At 43.7% G+C, this 19312-nt stretch overlaps 1 protein-coding gene across 2 annotated transcripts in view; it reads right to left on the reverse strand.

Moving 5' to 3' along the window:
• The window catches only part of LRMDA (leucine rich melanocyte differentiation associated), a 1017118-nt gene that overhangs the window by 116775 nt on the left and 881031 nt on the right, over window positions 1–19312 (reverse strand). Inside the window, exon 5 of one of the 2 annotated variants that reach the window (XM_084794315.1) lies at window positions 10009–10262. The exons of the other annotated variant lie outside the window; for it this stretch is intronic. Coding sequence (XP_084650441.1) covers window positions 10024–10262 — 239 coding nt within the window. The 3' untranslated portion in view covers window positions 10009–10023. Of the gene's footprint in view, window positions 1–10008; window positions 10263–19312 lie in introns of those variants that run through there. 2 annotated transcript variants of the gene reach the window in all.

A 19312-nucleotide genomic window follows, 5' to 3' on the forward strand; every position in this document is an offset into this window, starting at 1 on the left:
GAGATGCACACAACCTCCATGTGTCCTCTTCCCAACACACTGAACTGGGGCGCCTTGCTCGTGGTTTGGCTATGGCTCCCCTTTCTAGCTGCAAATGAATTTTCTAAGTCATGGACTGGATTCTACTCATGGCTGTTCGCTGCATATCAGACATAGATAAATGTATCACAGAACAGATAGATGTTGCTGGTGACAGAACAGTAACAGCTAAGCCAATGTCACTCAACTGGATGGAGATCTTGACACTTCTCTTTAACCTTGCTTTTCTCAAACACTTACATTTTTTTTTTCTTTCTGAAAAATGGACAACATCAAAGGCAATAACCAGGAGCTTTTGAGCAGGCTCTGCAGATCCAATAGTCATCACTTTACTTGTTTTAAAATGTGTATCTCCTTTCAGAAGGTCCCTAAGGAGTCTCCGTGGGAGAAAGGGCACCTGACGATTCAGCCTGAACTCATTGGCTGAGAGTCCACTCTCAGGCCAGCCAGAGAGGCATGGTGGTGAGGAGCAGCGTTGCTACCTTCTACCGTATGCAGAGCAAACAATCCATTCAAGTACACGACTGTAATGGGCTGAAGTCCTTTATTAGGAGTTAAGAAGCTCAAGGCCCTCTAAGTGGCCATCTGTCTCAACCCTGCTGCCTTGTAAATAAAATGGAAAGGAGTTGGGTTTGCCAAGCCCTCTCAACATCTCTGCATCAAGAACTTACAGCAAGAACACATACATATAAGAGGTCTACATGTCCCCTGGATGGGGAGGCCTGATGGCACTCAGAGGAAGGATAGCAGACTACCAAGAAGAGACTTGATACCCTAACATCATATTCAGGGGGAGGAGGTCCTCCTCAGTCACAGTCATAGGGAAGGGGAAATGGGGTGAAAGCAGGAGGGAGGGAGGAATGGGAGGATGCTTGGGATAGGATAGCAAATGAGATGTAATATGAATTATTTTATTTTTCAATAAAAAATGTATTTAAATTAAAAAAAAAAAGAGGCCTAGTCATAGTGATGTGCACCTCATGAGAAGCAGCGGCAGGTGGATCTCTGTGAGTGTAAGGCCATCCTGTCCTACAGAGAGAGTTCCAGACCAGCCAGGGCTATATAGTGAGATCTTGTATCAAGCAAGCAAACAAATAACAAAAAACCAAACCAAACCCCTCCCCCGCTCTCCGCAAACAAAACGAAACAAAAACAAAAACAAAAACAAGAAACGATCAAAAGCCCCTTTCCAGTGTTTAGCTTTTGTGCACCCTGTGCTTGATATGAATCACAACAAGCTCTTTTTTTACAAGCCAGTACCCGAAGCCACCATGCTGCCCAAACCCACCTCCTAAAACCCTTCTCTAAGTAAAGAGCATGCGCATATGCAAATGAGTTCCTCCAGCCTTCCCTGGTTGGTTGTTTGCTTGTTTTTCCCTGTTAATATGTAGGTTCTCCTCAATGGTTAGCATTTGCTTTTTTTTTTTTTTTTGAAAGCATGCAACTGGGACTGTGCTTTTGGATTATATGAGCACTTAGAAAAGTTAACCTGGGAAAGAAAAGGTGCTAAAGTTATCCTTACAAATACTTCCAGCTTTAAAAGCTGGGGGGGGGGGGGGGGCGGTGTCTAAGATGGGGTGGGGAGAGAAAGAAAGGAGAAGAGCAAAGGAAGATAAAGCCAGAGACACAGGAGAAAGGAAGAAGGTATCTGCTAGGGGCTTTATAAATATGTTCACTTTAGAATGTTTTAATCATCAACAATTAAAAGATGATTCCACGAATGAATGAACAGACACCATATGATATTTTTCCTTCTCCTCTCTGCCGTCGTGGGGTCCAGTTCTCACCAAGGATGGTTGTAGAGCTCTCCCATTAACCCTGAATGTCGCCAGAGGACCAAGATACCAGCTGAGAGCCACTGTCTTCTAGACACAGCATGGATGCTAAACCCATGAAACCTCAACAATATGGCTGCCTAAACAAGATCTACATAATGAACACATCAATTACACATGGCAACATGCTTACTTTACACGGGCCCACCCCAGCTGAAGGGTTATCAGCAATCAATAGCTCCTGAGAGAGGGAGAAACAGCTTTCTCCAGGCTGAGATATGCAATACCAGGTGGTCAGCCCTAAACACACATACACACACAAGCAACAGTAAATTGACTCAGTGAAATTATGAGTTTGTAAATTTGAGAGGGGGAGAAGAAGACATGGGAAAAGTTGGAGGGGGGAAGAGAGATGCATGGAAATAATGTAAACACAGAGTTCCTATGCGAAATTCTCAAGACAAGTGTTAGCCAACAAACAGGCAAATCTGACCTCCCACTTCAGATGTCCTTCCTGACTGTGGAATGAGCATAAAAAGCCAATCACACACTTAAACTGAAGGAATAGACCCACTTGGTCACAGTGTGTCAATAGTGTGGTCACAGGTCTGGACTATTAAGCAGATGCAGGAATGGCTTCCTGCTATACCCAGGAAGTCCCTCCCCTTAGCTCAACAACCAGGAGTCCATCCAGGCTTCTCCCCTTAGCCTCAATGCACATGAAAGCTGGTGTTCCAAACACCAGTGCTGGTGTGACAATTAGCTGTCCTAACAAATGGTGCTCTCTGGCTTAAGTCAAGCTATCAGCAAGGAGAATTGCTTAGGTTTTCTCCATTTCCAACTTGAGATGGGCTTCCCCCACATTTCCCGTTGCTTGGCTCAGGACTCCTCCCCTCCATCCTCAAGGCCCATTGCCCCAAATTTTCACTTTTATTGAAACTATATTCTCTCCCTCTGTCTCTCTCTCTCTCTTTCTCCCCCCTCCCTCCCTCCCTGCTACCCTTCCTCCTTCCCTCTCTCTTTCTCAGTGACCCTGATACAATCCTTTTGCTTGCGCATTTTGTGGTTACACTGGACCTTCCAACCTCGAGATCCTCCCTCACATTTACGACATAGGGCTTACAAAAGAGGGATCACGTGGTTATAACGATGCGGAAAGACAAACCCCTCAGAGAGGAAGGTACCCTGAGAGGAAAAAGCGGTCCCTCGGGTGGGTATACTAGGAAGAATGTTCCAGTCAGGAATATACAAGGGCTTGGGTTCTCAGTAGGCGCCATGCCCACTGTGCTCCAGAAAAGCCAGGAAGGAGGGAGCAAGCCAGGCGAAAGCTGAGATGGATGAGGTTGGGACTTCTCAGAATATCTCCACTAGCACTGCAAGAGCTTTGCTTTTATTCTAAGTAAAAGCCAGTGCTCAAATGAGGGCCATTTAGGGTTGGAGATATTCTGAGCCCTTTCTATTTTTATTTTATTTTTTAGCTTGCACACATACAGACATTTAAAAATGGCTGCTAAATGCCTCTTCTGGGGGAATGTGAACCGCTCATAATAATAATATAAAAAAGTGCCTTGGGCTTTCTTACAACTGGATCCATCAAAGGGTTTTCACTAGCAATTTGGGGAGCTTCCGCCTCTGGGTGCCACTGCTGTGATTTCAAAATAGAATTATCTCGTGCTCTGTGATTTCTTGAATCATTAGTTTTCCATTTTCTCTTCCTCTTTTCTTTCAGCTCCATTTTTTTTTTTTTCAGTTCAGCTCTGGTATGTGCAAGAAGTCTCAAAATAATGGTGGCTCATGGGCAATTGAGTGAGGGATCTCGCTGGAGCCAAGGGAAAGGGGTCTTCCTAGGATGCAGATAGGACCTGGGTATCATGTCCTGCTTAATCAAAGGCGAGGAGTCTAGCCTACGTCTGCCTTTACAAGGACAAAGGGAGTATCTGTCCTGCGACTGGAGGTCCTTGAGAAAGGAAGCCAAGGTCTTACCACTCAGGGGGCTGCTGGATTTTATTCAGTCACCTTCCATCTCACAGGGGGTGTAAAAGGGCCTAGAACAAGGTGCTTTTATCTTCCTTCCTTCCTTCCTTCCTTTCTTTCTTTTCCTTTTTTTTTTTTTTTTTTTTCACCACACAGAAAATTTTCACCAGAAATACAACCATCATGAACAAATTAGAGTCCTGGTGCCACCCCTTTAATTACTCGGCTGACAGCAAACTGAAATTCTTCAAAATTATAATTATCAACAATTCGAACTCATTATGCCCTGAACGGTACTTATCTTTGAAGATTAATAATTTTAGCATTATCAAGGGAAAAAAATAACAAAATTACTTAATTTCCTTCTTACCAAATCCCCTAGATTTTTTTAAAGGAACTGTTTTCAGGTACGGACCAAGCCAAGTAGCCTTGGCCCAGAGGATCTTTATAGGCCAGCACTCACGAGGCCTCACAGAATGGGCACAGCAGACGAGGAGAACAAACGCGAGGCCTAGGAGTTAGAATTGACATCTTCTAGACTCCCGCTCCTCACTTCTGACTCGCAGGATTAGATGCCAGACATTAAAGACAAACAAAAAATGCCCCCCAAGAATCCCCATTTGTGGTATTTAGTCCCAGAGTCAAGCTGCATGCCTATAATTCAAAGTCTGCACTATATTATGGGGTTTTATATATTTTTTAATTTTATTAATTTGATTTGATTTATTTCTTTGGCTTTAAGGCATGGTTTCACTCTGTAGCCCAGGCTGGCTATAGAGTCCAGACTGGCTTAGAACTCACATAGACCTGCCTCTGTCTCTGAGGTGCTAGGATTACAGGTGCTGGTCCCTATATCTGGCTAGGATATTATGTCTATATGATTTTAATCTATTTTTAGTGAGAAACACTAAAGAAGGTAATCCCAGGCACGAAGGGAACAGGTACTCATAAGATCCTGCAGGAGAAGCAAGGCTGGAGCTGGCTGGAGAGCTCAGGACCCTGGAGGGCACCCAGTATGGCTACTAGCAAAGTGAGAAGAAGTCAGCTATGGCTAAAGCCCAGAGACATGGACTGTGAGGTACCAGTTTCTCACCATGGAGATGAATTCAGAAGTCCTGTAGGTTTGTGGGAATGAAGAAGTCCCACCCTCACGGCCCATTGAAGGCACTGTGCATTTCTTGGCCTATATGTTATTATTTGTGTCCTGTTAAAATATATACGTCTGTACAGAACATATCTACGTTAGAGGACGCAAAATAGCTAAGCTGACACAGCAAAAGGGATTAAGTTAAAGTAGAAGGCACTCAGTTAGCTCGGAGCAATAAAAGCTCTCTATCATTTTTAGGAGACAAAATAAAAGCCAGGACCCCAGGACCTGAATAGCTCTGAGACCAGCGAGCTCATCAGCAAGACCAGCTCGGCAGGAAAGGGTCTGTGCATCCCTGCCTTGTAAAGTTCTCAGTCTTCTCTCCTCTCCTCTATGGTTCCTACAGCCCATGCTGCCTTCTGGGTCTCAAGCCCATTCCAGACCCAAAGATTTGATTCTAGAACATTCCCCTGTGTGGAAACTGCCCCACCTTCCCATTTCCTTCCATCGGACATTTGCTCTAATCTACCTTCTCCCACACCAGCCCGAGACCTCACCTCATTCTCCTTAATGTCATGGTGTTTGTTTACTGTTTGCTGTCTCACCCTTAATGAGACAATCTGCTTCAGTGCCCTAGTCAGATACAGAAGGCGTGGCTCTTTATTTAAAAACAAGAGAGAAAAGCTTTTTTCTCCCCCCCACCCCCCTTTTCTTTCTGGAGTTGTTCTCTCAGATTCTTGTGGCACTTATTTGTTACTTAATATTGTACCCCAACTATGCAGCTAAGCTATGCAAAGCCTTCATAGGTCCCTAAGAGCCTTACATTGTTATGGGGGGGAGGGGGAGGGCAGGACTCCAAGCCCAGCCTGCTTTGTGTCCTGTCTGTGCCTAGGCTTCTCCCTAGGGCCAGAGGGTGAGAAGTGGGAGCTGGAAGGCATCCTGGGGAAGTGAGGAGGCATGGAGGCATGAGAACACTCTCCAAGCTCCCATCACGTGCTTCGCTGTCCTAGGGGACAAAGCACAGAGCCAGAGATAAAAATGACTCCCAGGCTAGTGGACCGCAGAACACTGAACCCCAAATGCAAAGTCCCCTTCTGCACACGTGCCCATGAGTTCAGTTTTACCTCGGTCCATCCTTAATTCAATGCCTGTGGTATGAAAAACAAGAATGAATGAGTGAGTGAGAAAATAAACCAATAATTCCGTATACAACTTACATCCTGTGGGCAAGCTGGCCTACTCTTCATTAATGAATAACTTGTTTGAGAGCACATTATCTCTCAGCTATCTTATTAGGGTCCCTGAGGGCGTAGGAGGACTAGTTCCCCTCATAAAATCTACAGCTTTGTAACCAAGGCTCGAACGCCGCCCTCAAACCACTCCCTGAGGAGACGAAAAATGAAAAGTGACCTAAGGTACAACACGATGGCAGCTCCGCAATCTATATAGCTGCAGGGTTACAAACGGTTTCGTGAAAGTGGTGGCATCGAAGTGGCCCTTTAAAAAGCGATACCGGAGTTGGTCATAAAGAGAAGGTGGAAAAAGGTAACAGTGTCATCGAGGGCCAAAGTCAGAAAGCAGGAATTAGGAACAGCTCCAGGGGCATGGCACTCATGGAAGAATCTGGGAATCAGCAAGGACAGGGAGCTCACAACCAAACACAAAGCGTCTTAGGCCTCTGAGTGTTTCCAAGAAGAGGACTGGCATTGCCATGAAGCAATAAGGCTGCCCTAGCATGTGCTGTCTGTGCCTCCCCCAGCCCTGCCTCCAACCTGAGTTTAGTGGCTCTCACTTACCAGGACATATTCACAGTGAGTCTGAACTCTGCCTAATGCTCCGAGAAACCCTCTGCTTCAAGCATCTCACTGGGATGCTGCAGAGGCATGCAGTAAGGCCTGAGGCTTCACCTGGGGTACACTGAAGAAGCCCCCGAGCCCACATGAGTGTTACAGGGTTCATGTCCACATGGACAACTGGATAGAGGCCCATTGCTCCTCACTGCTACTAGCCAGGAGCATCTTCTATTGCTTTTCCTTTGATCTCTCCAACTTGGCATCTCATTTCATTAACGTACCAGGAAGAAAGGTGGCCAGCAATACAGAAGTTACAGGTTACCTAATCCTGATATTACTATCCCATTACCTCCCTCTGATCTATCTGGGGCAGGCATGGCATAACCCCCCTTGCATGCACAAAAGGAGAGAGGATTGTACGAGGGCACGAATGCCAGGAAGTACATCTCATGAGGACCACGTTTACCCTCCTGATAAAGCAGTGAAGTGCAGTGCAGACTGGACTGGCTCAGAGAGGAAGAGGGAGAATCTACCAAGGACAGCCACTGAGAGGAGGGCAGGCAGGAAGGAAACAATGGAGGGATGTCGGCGGATGGGCATGTTCAAATGTGCGCTCAGTGGTAGACTTAACCAGACTTATACTAGCTTTATCTGACTGGTAAGTTCAGTGGCTGCAGTACGAAGGACGAGTCCAAGGGTTTGAGCTTGAGCTGCTAGAGTGACTATTTACGATCTGTTGATGCTGTTTGCTTGAAGAAAAGAACAATGAATTTGAGACCCTAGAATATTGTTCAAGGTGACCGCCGACTTGGAAATGGTGGGTATCAGGAAAGCTACCGAGTCTGTGACATTTGTCTCTGAGAAGCATCTGCATACACATGACAGCTGATGACACGTGGTGAATAAAAAGAGCGGAGCTATCCTGAGCTATTTCATCAGGGTTGTTTCCCTAGCGAGTCCCCGACTCCTGTGAGGATTCCTGTCTGACTCCTTGGCTAATGGGATCAAGAGGGACACACAGAGAAATTCCTTCAGTTATGATGGCTGCCAAGAGGAAACCACTTGAGATGCTGGTCTCCAGAGGAATTTCCCAGAGGCAGTACAAGGTTGAAGTGGCGCTGTGTGTGTGTGTGTGTGTGTGTATACATATATATATTGCATATTTGTATATATAATTACATACATAAATTAAAGTGTTATTACTGTTTATAAGTTTACATATAGGAATAATAGAAAGAAACCTATAAATAATCATAATACTTTAATTTGACATATATAGTTAAATCACCTACATCACAAGTTGAGTCTTGGGACCACTTATTAGTTCATCTTACACATAAGGAAACAGAATGTTGGTCTAAATCACACCGATAGCAGCTCTAACAAGAACCTCTGTCCCTGGGCCCCGGCCCTGTGCTTGTTTCCCTTTGAGATCCAGAACCTCACAAGGAATCTAAACTGGATTTGCCTAGCTTTTTATGTGCAAAACCAAGGACCTGCCTTATTTAACAGGAACATACACACACACACACACACACACACACACACACACACACACACACACACACTCCAAGGTTCTTGGGGGTTAATTAAATTTGGAATACTCACAGGACCCAACTTTGCAGGAAAAAGTATGGTCTAGGGACACTGATTGGCTGCTAATGGACACCCTTGGGCTCCCTAGAGAAATCCTCCTCTGATGGGAAACTCAGGCTTAAGGTCATGGAAACACTGCTTGCTTCTTCTCCCTAGTTTCAGTTATCCAGTGCAGTGCTGAGCAAAATATCCCATTAGAGCGAAAACCCAAGGCATTCCCCATTGCCAATCCATATCACAATCAATGTTGATTGAATGCCTGAATGTAATTTGAATGAGAAGCATTTCAAAGCCCAAAGGTTCTGTTCCCAATAAGTTCAGTCTATATAATCAAATGCATTCTTGCCGGCCCAATCAGCAAAGGCCCTGGCAGGGGAAAAAAAAATCCAAGCTTAAATCTTACAATTGCCCCTTTGAGGGTCGTTGACTCGGCAAGTTCTACAGTGGGGTCCTGAAATGAATGCTGCCTCTATGCAAAGCAACAGGAGGTCACATCCTAATTAGAATGCAATCAGTGGGATTGGCCATGGCTTGGTTTTCTTCCTGAAATGACAATCTATGCCACATCTGCCATTACATTAATATTTTCTGCCTTTCTAGAGCAGAGGGAGGGTGTGTAGAGGAGGGGAAGGTGGGGGGGGGGGGGGGGAAGACAGCATCTCTCCAGTGCGCAGCTGATAGAGTTGTCTTAACTAGAAGTCTGCATGAGCTAATCAAGGCCCAAGCAGTTCACCTTTAAAATACCCAAACCATCTGGCAGGCTGTCCCACGATAAATCTCTATGATAAATGCCTCCGTTTTGATGTTACAAAGGAACCGCAGACCTGCTCAGTTTTGGCACAGCTGAGAACATACTGGCAATAGCAGAATAGAATTCAGATGTCCTCAAACCGAGAAGTAAATCATTTTGACCTGCAGGGCATAATATATTTAGAGAAAACCTGATTGTAATAAAAAGGTTGGACTTGTCACAGTTTCTGCTACAGGGATGGCGATATATTTTTTTGGTATACACTTTTCAGTTTAATGAAAACTCCAATGCGTACAATATAAAAGCCTTCTAACCCTACACCCCGCCGTGTGTGTGTCTCTCTCTGTGTGTGTGTGTGTGTGTGTGTGTGTCTTCAGACATCTTCTGTCCCCTTGTGAATTGCTATGGTGGCCTTTTGCTGGTTCTCAGGCATCCTGCAGAGGAGCGGCTGCGGCCGAGCATGCCTTCAGAATGATTAATCCACTCGCTTTTCACAGGCCTGTTTTGCTGGGCCCACAGCCACTGCCAAGAAAGGACACACTGTGACCACCAGCACCAGGAAGAGAAGGCACAGCCTCTCAACTCAGGGTTAGCCCGGACCTGGTGCCGAGAGGGACTCGTAAAATAAATTATGCTGTGTGGTTTTGGAAGGTGGACTTTTATGTCTTGCCAAGCTTCGGAAACAAATTATAGAGTGGTCAGTTGGCCTTATTTATTTCATGTCTCCCCACCCACACAATATTAAGGAACTAATTAAACATGGGTGCCAAATGGTAAGCAGTCGATGTCCCACTTCCTTGCCTGGATACACAGTGCCTCACCCTTGGCTCCAGCGGAGGATCGCAGCCAAGCAAGAGGCAGCTAATGACAAGGCTTCAGCCATTCCAGAGCTCCTGAGAATGTCTGGGAATCTTGTGACAAGGCCTGGTGTCTTTTTCCACTCCGGCCTAGTTGGTTGCCACAGCTTGACCAATCCCCTGCACAGCTGCTGGGGTCACTTTCTGGTGACTAATGGGAAAGACAGATTTCCCATCTGTCCCCTGAAAAATGGTTTAATAAAATGAGTCTGCTCACACACCCAAAGGAAGCCAGAAACAAGCACGAGAGGTGACGTGTGTACGAGGAGGGGGTTTTCAATCTCACCCTCTTAGTCTCCAGACAAAGTTGGCAGCAAAGGCGAGAGGCTGTTTTCCTGAGTAGAGTGGAGTTGGGAAAGTAGCAGAGGCTGTTTTGAAACCCACAGGAGCCTACAGCGACGAGAGTCTGCAATTACTCAGAGAGTCTCATTGAAAAAAAAAAGTACAAATAAATTTGAGGTCACTGTGTTCAATATAACATTTTAAAAAATATTTACTGACAGTCCACTTGGAAGGGAAAAGACACAAAATTTATTGGCTGTTGGCTACTAGAGTGGAAGACACGTTACCCCATACCTTTTCATCTGCCCTGGGCAAAACAACACTTAACTAGTTGTTGGACTGTCTTGCACAGCAGTGCTCATGGTGCGGACGACACGCTGACTCTGTGGCTACTTCAGCTCTTTAATCATTTCCTTGGCTTGTTCCTGAATCCCTGGGTTCCAGGTCCCTGACATCTTGCTAGCTCCGAAGTATATAGATAAAAAAGGTTTCGGTGGTGGACACTCCTTCGGGGACGGTGGGAACCAAGAGAAATGTGCCAGGTAAGATCCTGTGTATCCACGGTCACAGTGAAAGACCCATACCTGTGCACCCACTGTCTCCCTTCCCCGTCCTCTGCTCCCCTCTATCTCACCCGCAGCTTCTGATGCTCACAAGACCCTCTGGCCAGGCCACTTTCCAAATGTCTTCCTGTTCCTACCAACAGGCCCCGCAGGGCAATAAGAGGCATTCCTTCTGTTCCGCCACACTTACTGCACTTGTGGGCTTTTTGGCTCCAGTTGGCTGGGGCAAGGCTCTCTTTGCTCATCTGCTCTTTAAAGCAAGACAAGTTGAGCTTAGGTGTGGCAGGCAGGCGCGTATGCAGCGCTCACAGGCTGCGTGTCCAGCACTGCTATCCTCGTGTGCGTCCTTCCACTACTTCCTAGTCATTCCCAGTCAGACACCATCCGTGGGGAAGAACCCCAGTGAGAGGATCTGATTGGGTGACAGGAGCAACAGCGCTCTCTCTCTCTCTCTCTCTCTCTCTCTCTCTCTCTCTCTCTGTCTCTCTCTCTCTCTGTCAAAACATGGCGGCCTCCAGCCACCATGCCAAGCCAGAAATCATCTGGATTTCAAAGTCAAAATCACAGCCCATGGTAGACCCTTAAAACTCCCAACAGGCATGCCAATTCCACCTTGCTCATCTAATTCCCACCTTCTCTCTTTACAAGGAATTTTAGAATCAGGCATGCCCCACAAATAAGACTCTTTTATACTGTCAGCTCTTAGTTAGATGGTTTATAACATATCACCACTAACTCATTTTGAGTTATTATATTTTCACGTGATGAGGACACTGTCCCTCTCCTAGCTTTAAAGAATTACTTATTTTTATGTGTATGGCTGGTTTGCAGGCATTTATGTATATGCCCCACGTGTGTATTTAATTATGAAAGAGGCCAGAAAAAGTAGATAGGCCGCCCTGGAATTAGAATTGCAGATGGCTGTGAGCCACCTGGGGAGCCACCTGGGGTGGGTACAAGGAGCCAAACCCAGGTGTCTTCTGCGAGAGCCATCTCTCCAGCTACAGTATCTTTTTTGATTATTAAGTGTTGTAAAATCCCCATCCAGCTGATCAACAGCCGGTACTTGGCACCAGATAGAATTTAGACCTTACAAAGACACTTCGCAAAAGAATCTGATGATCTGGCTAGAATCATCTAAATGTCAGTATTAAATTAAGGGAAAACAACACTGGGATCCAAGCTGAACGCACACAAGAGGAAAGGGGAGAACAATGCATCTGCCAGGGGACACAAATGGCTCTAATTCGTGTGGCACGAAGGCAATGTGCTTTGGGGACTGGACTCCGGCACGCTCATCAGTGACTATTGTCAGCTTTACGAGGTGACAACATTTGTGACACAAAGTGAAGCAACGCTGCCCTCCGAGAGACAGCTTTGTGTTTCATTCCCATATAGATCACCCACGATGCCTGGTCTGAGGGCAAGGACTTCATTTGTCTGTAAACAAACTACAGTGGAAATTCCAAGCTAGACACTGGGACTGTGTGTCCAAGGACAGATAGGAGATGGAAATGGGGCAATAGCAAGGCAGCTATTAGGGGCAGCCACTGCGCAGGACTGCTGGAGCGTTCAGAGCTGGCTGGAGACACGCAAGGTGTATGGATCTCTTCAGGCTGGCCACGCTTCGTGCCAGAGATGATTCTACTCGATTCCTCGCCCTGGTCTTTTATGATAGCTTATTTAATCCGAGGCATGTGGAGCTGTTTGTCCTGTCACCATCAGAGGGAATATGCTAGCTTTAATGGTGAGCTTAGAAATACAATGTGTACATCTCAATTTTTTTCTGCTTTGATTTTCTCTAGTGCTTCTGGAAAGACACCTAGAAGAAAGCACAAAAGAAAACAAAAAACCCCATCCATTTCATGGCAAGATGGGAGTTTGACTTTGTGTGTCACATGTAGCAAGGCCGGACAGGATATGACAATGGATGAAATCCCTCGGGGAGATTGAATTTTGTCTTATTGGCTGAAGCATGTCTGGACACATGTTCCCACAGTCTGTTACAAAGAGAGGGCAGATGCCACCCTTCCCAAAATGAACTCCAACAATAGAGCATCGGGCTGGGAGTTGGGTACTAGTAGTAACATATTTTCCTTGATGATTTGGGTGAAGAGGGCTTAACTTCAGAGGCGATATCTTGTCATAGAACCAGTTTGGCCATCAGAAAGTTGATTCTGACTGGCCATGTCAAGTGTTTCATCAGAGTGACAAAGTGTCTAAGTGACTAATACACCCAGAATTAACACCAGTCTTTATGTAACCCTAGAGTTAACAAACCCTGTACAGAGTTTTATTTCTCAGGAAGAAAGACACCCCTCTTACCATGGTGCCCAGACAAACCTCCATAAGGCTAATTTTCATCTCTGTGACACGCATTTCACTACAGCTTGAAAAAAAATATATATCCTTGTCAAGTAGAAGAATACCATCCCCCAAAAAGGACAAGAGATTTGAGGAGTTTGTTTTCTAATTTGTGTGTTCCCATGTGCTCATACCAGTAGGCTCACACACGTGGCAGTCAAAAGAGAACTTTCCGGAGTCAGTCCCTTCCTCCCACCTTGTAAAGGTGGTGCCTTGCTTGCCGTTTTTGCTGTGTTTATATACTCGGCACCAGCTGGCTCATGACCTTTGGGCCTGTTCTTCTATGTCTACTACCTTGCATCTCACCATGGGAATACTGCGATTTCAGAAGCAAGACACCCCATCCAGCCTTTTATGTGTGTCCCAGGCATCAGCATCCAGCTGTGAGGATTTCTCAGCAAACATTTCACCTGCTGAGCCTTGTCCCTGGCCACATAAAATATTCATGCACTGACCTTGTACTAGCCTGACTTCCTTCAGCCTTCTGAAGGCAAAGATACTAGGGCATGGGTGGGAGCTGCCCAGTGGTAAACATGGTTGTCTCTTCTATTGTCCATTTCTATCATATGGCAGTGCTGAAACTTCAGTTTCTAATACACCTATCTTAATTGAAAGGAAACACTTATTTTCTTGCTGTTATAGTATCACTAATAGTATTCAATCAGTTTTGTCTGAATTAGACCAGCACTGGAAAGTATGGGGGAGTGAGTAGCCTCCGTGACCTTTTGTGCCAGTAAATCTGAGAATCATCAATAAATGTGAATCAAAGCCGGTGCAACACTTGTAATTCTAGGTACTAGAGAGGTTGAGACATCACGAGTTCAGCCCTGGCAACATAGCAAGGCCTTATCTATTAAACAACCATAAAACAAGAAAGAGAAAGCTATAGACTACTGACACAAATTTGAAGATCCAGAAATAAGTCTACACATTTACAGTCCATTGACTTTTTACCCAGTTGCCAAGAACACAATGAAAGAAGGGCAGCATCTTTAATACACGGCATCAGGAAAGCTAACTGTCCACATGCAGAATAATTAAATTAGACCTGTAGATCACACAACATTTAAAAACCAAAATCAAACTGGATTAAAGACTTAAGCATAAGACCTGAAACTGTGAGACTTCTAGAAGAAAGCATGGAGGGAGGGGTGGAGCTCCCTGCTTTGGTCAGGATTACATTATCATGAAAGCACAGGTAACAGCGGCAAAAAAGTCTCTATCCTGCTACAACTCTGCGCAGCCAAGGAAGCAGAAAACAGCCAGTGCCATCGGAGGAAATGCTGCTTAAGCACGCAATTAATAAAGCTTTAGTGTCTTCGAGGTGTAAGGACACAAAGGATTCAATAACGAGAGAGTGGCCCGATTAATAAGGATAAGTAGACCTAAGACTCACAGGCTCACAGACCTTAACCAAATGACAGTGGTCCAGATTCTACAAGAGCCTCCTCTCAAAAAGACTGTATGGTGAGTGATAGAGGAAGACATCCACTTCTGGCCTTCATTTGTACACATGCATCCTCAGGCATGTGTCCACAAACATACACACAGAAATGTAAACACACAACACATACACACACACACACACATCCTCAGGCATGTGTCCACAAACATACACACAGAAATGTAAACACACAACACATACACACACACACACACACACACACACACACACACACACACACACACACCACATGAAAGTTGTATCTCAATAGACATTTCTAAGATGAAAACATAAGTGATTAAATGTACATGAACAATGCTCAGCATCAGTAATTATCAGGATACTGCACAAAAGACACTATCTTAAACCTTCTGGGATGGCTGTTACAATAAATGGAAATGTAGGAATTGGTAAGGCTATAGAGAAAGTGGAGGTTTATGTACACGATGGCAGGGGAGGGAGTAAACAGGCACAGCTCTTATGGAAAACAGCATTTCCACCAAAAATATAATCACTACATTATCCATTGATACCACTCTCTCTATGGTAAACACCATGGCCAAGGACAACATGGGAAAGGAAAGGTTTCACCTAGACTTCCAAGTAGGAGTTCATCACCACAAGAAATCAGAACAAGAACTCAAGGCAGGAACCTAGAGGCAGGAACTGAAGCACAGCACATGCTATTGACTGACTTGCTTCCCTTTGATTGCTCATCTACCTTTTTTTTACGTAGCTCATGTCCACTTGCCCAGGAATGGCACCACCTGCAGTGGACTGGATCCACCTACATTAATCAGAAATCAAAAAAATACTCCGTAGATATACCTACAGGGCAATCAGCTAAAGATAAGTTCTCAGTTGAGATTCCCTCTGTCCAGGGATGTCTAAATTTGTGTCAAGCTGATAAAACAATAACAAAAAAAAACCAAACCATAACAACTACTACCAGGTATCTACTCAAAAATTTAAAATTTATAAATGATAATTATATAATATATAATAGTAATATTATAATTACATAATATATGACATGTTACTATATTATAATTATATAATATTCACTTATGAGTATTATATATAAAATATGTACATATATGATTATATAATTTTAAATATATGTGAATATGTACACATATATGAAAACTATATATTTTAAATATATTTGAGAATATATGAATATATGTAATACTAATGTATATATTCATATATGTATATAGATATTCTAATATTACCACCATATATTACGTATAAATATATTTATATGCATTTCCATGGTTAGAGCCATATTATTCCCACAACTCTATTTGGGACCAACCTAAGTGTCTATGAACACATGAATAGATGATGAGAATGTGGCATTGTACATAAGAGGCTACTACTATTTAGCTATAATTAAAAGGGGAATGGTTCTCTTTCATTTGCAATACCAGGAGACAAACATGTAAGACATTATGACAAGTGAACACCAGGCACTGAATGACAAGTAACACATGATCTCACTGTGATATGGGATGCAAAAGTTCACCTCATAGCAGTAGTGAACATAAGGATGTTACCAGGTGGTAGTGTGTTTGGCATCAGGACTAGGGATAAGTATATAGGTCAAAGAATACTAATTTCAGGTAGACAGGAAGAGTAAATCAAGATGCCTACTATACAATTTGGTGGTTGTGGTTAACAACAACATACTGTTTTCTTGGAAACCCTTGAGAAGGTAATTTTTTATTATTCTCACACAACACCCAAGCACGTGAGATGATGTCCATATTAACTAGCTCAATTTAGCCACATCTAACAGTTCTGAAATTTTCTACAGAACTCTGTACTTTTATTTATTCAAACTTATTTTGAAATACCCAAAATAAATATGTTCACAATTTTTATGGCACCCATCAACTAACTTAGTCCTGAAGCACACCTGTAAATCGAGCCCTGCGGAGGCAGAGACAAAAGCATTGCTGGAGTTCGCTGACCAGTCATAACTGTCTACCTGATCCGTCATGTCTATTTGTTTTCACATGGTTTCTGGGGGATGGCATAAAGGTCTTCATGTTTGCAAAGGAAGCCCGTTAATGACATAGATGTGACCCTTCACTCGCAGACATGGTTCTTAAAGAAGATATATAAATGGCAGTATGTATACGAAATTATTCTTTTTTTCATTGATCAATAAGGAAATGCATCATTTAAAGACAAAGATTAAAAAAAACACTCAGAATATATGGATACATGGGGGTTGGTAGAGAAATCAGAACCCTGTGCATTTCTGGAAAACAGTATAGCCACTGAGGAAAACAGTACAGAAAAAAAAAAAAGATTAAAAAAAAGAAAAGAAAGTAATAGAACTGCTATATCATACAGCAATTCCCATTCAATGTATATTCTCAAAAGAAAAGGAAGGTCTCAACTTAGCATCTGTTCAGGCATCTCATGGCGGCATCACATACACTAGCCAATGTGAGGACAATTCAGGTTGACATCAGTAGCTAAGTGAACAAACAAAATGTGGCACACATAAGTGATAGAGTATTATACAGCTTCTAAAACTTAGACACTTAGACACATCACTGCACTGATAAGTCTTGAGAACATTATAGAAAATGAATTAACAGTTTAAAATGACATAGACTGTACGATTTAACTGATGTGATGTGGCTAGAGTTGACACATTTGTAGAGATAAAAGAGTGGCTTACACAGGCAGGGAAAACGGGAAATTGCCGTCTAACTGACACAGAGTTTCCGTTTCGAAGGATAAAGAGTTCTGGGTATCGATAACGGTATGGATTACGTACACTGTTAGAGAATATGGTTCTTATGCTAATAAAAAGGGACATATTTAAAATATATGTTTGCATAATCTCTGGAAGAAGAAGGAACAAAAGGAAAACAGGTTCAGTCTTATCTCTAACATAATATCCCTTCAGCGTGGCGACCAGAGTCTTCAATACCACGTCATCAGGCATCTGTGGTGCCCTCAGGGGAGGCAGTGCCAGCTCAAGTCTGTCCAGCCCTAAGGAGTGACTTCAGCTGCCTGCCTGTGTTCTGCTCTCCTTCCTGGCAACACTAGGCTTCATGGGGCACCTTCCCACCCCAATCATCCACCTCACTGTCACTGCGTGCTAGTAATCTTTCAATGCCCAGTCTAGGTCCTGTGGATCCTCCATGGCTCAGCTTAAATACCACATTTGCCCAGAAAGTCCAGCCTACTGTTCCCTCCCTATCTGAGGTCAGAGTTAGGAGGATCTTCTTTGTATTTCCAGGTGACTTGATCCACCTTTGCTAAGGAAGATCAGACCAAACAAACTGGAAATCTAACTCTATGCCTTACCATCCAACCTTGGGGAAATTACTAATATTCTCAATTCTAACTCATCTTTACGGAGCTGGTGATGATCTTAGATGGGGAACCATGATTATTAAAAGAACGGACGGAGAACAACTGGGAGAACACACACATATAACACAGCCACCATCCTAGTCAATCCTCACTAAGATGACCTTGATCTACCCACAACCAAGAGACGAGTGTAGGTTATCTGTTTCTGAGTCTGAGTGAGAAGATGGCTTCTGAAGCTAAGTTGGAGAAATTTCTGATGTTGACTGTATCCTTTGTGCTCCAAAGAGCTCTGACTCACCAGAGAAGCCCCACTACCACGACTTTTCCCAACCTTAGAGAAGATACACCTCAGGGCATGTGCAGGTACTCAGCGAGAGACTTTATTCAGAGGGTTCTCCTGGCCCTGGTGTACAGATGTCTAAGCCTGATCCTGGAGAAAGGCTCAAGATCTTGTCAGGCCATCCGCATAGCCAAGTCTTCCCAGGGGATGCTGAAGATACAGGCTAGGAAGGAAGCCACATTTCCCACCACTCAGCGTCCCTGACCTATAGATCCACAAAGACAATCTATGGCACTCAGCGTCCCTGACCTATAGATCCACAAAGACAACATATGGCTACTGTTGTTGGGAATTTATCATGTACTTTGTGGCACAGCAACTGGTTCTAATACTTCATCATTCATTGGTATCCTCATTGTTATACTATGAAAGCGCTTACTAAGTTAATACATACCCCATAGATGCCTACGATACAGCTCTATTCCCCATTTCATTCTGAGATCCATAAGGAACTCCTTAAAAATCAATTAGCTCCCTCAACACTAAGACACATAGCAGACCACAGTGGGGTCTGGCCCAGTCACATATTCAAAGCCTGTCCCATGTAAGAACAAACACTGACACCTCAGCAACTTATCCCAACTCCTGAGTGTGTTCCTTAAATGGTGATATTCTATGCACCTCTTTGGACATGGTCCTGTTGTGATACCATAACTGTAATTGCATGCTATTGTTTTTAAAATTAATATTTTTAGATTAAAGAATTAACAACTGAATATATCCCACTTCTAACCATTTTACCTGCCTCTAGGTATTGAGGATGACTGTAATTTGTCCTTAATATAAACAATATTGAGATGAATTACTTCCAGCCGCTAGCATACACCTTTGACTATATCTTTGACCATGTCCTAAAAATGGAACTGTTGAAGCAAAGAATTGCTACTATAAATTGCTTTCTAGAAACAGTGAGATAAATTACTTCTGTAAAGAGAATATATGAAAGATAGTATCATCCTATCCAAAAAGTGCTAATATTTCTCTTTAATTCCAAATTTTATAGCTCCTCAAGAGTCCATTTTATTTTCAGTTATTTCATTTCTAATAACTTTGAACTTTCTATGTTCACCTACAGTTCTGGTTCTGCATAGTCACATCTTTAATC

This window comes from Acomys minous, assembly GCF_964271855.1.
Source record: "Acomys minous genome assembly, chromosome: 9".
NCBI lineage: Eukaryota > Metazoa > Chordata > Mammalia > Rodentia > Muridae > Acomys > Acomys minous.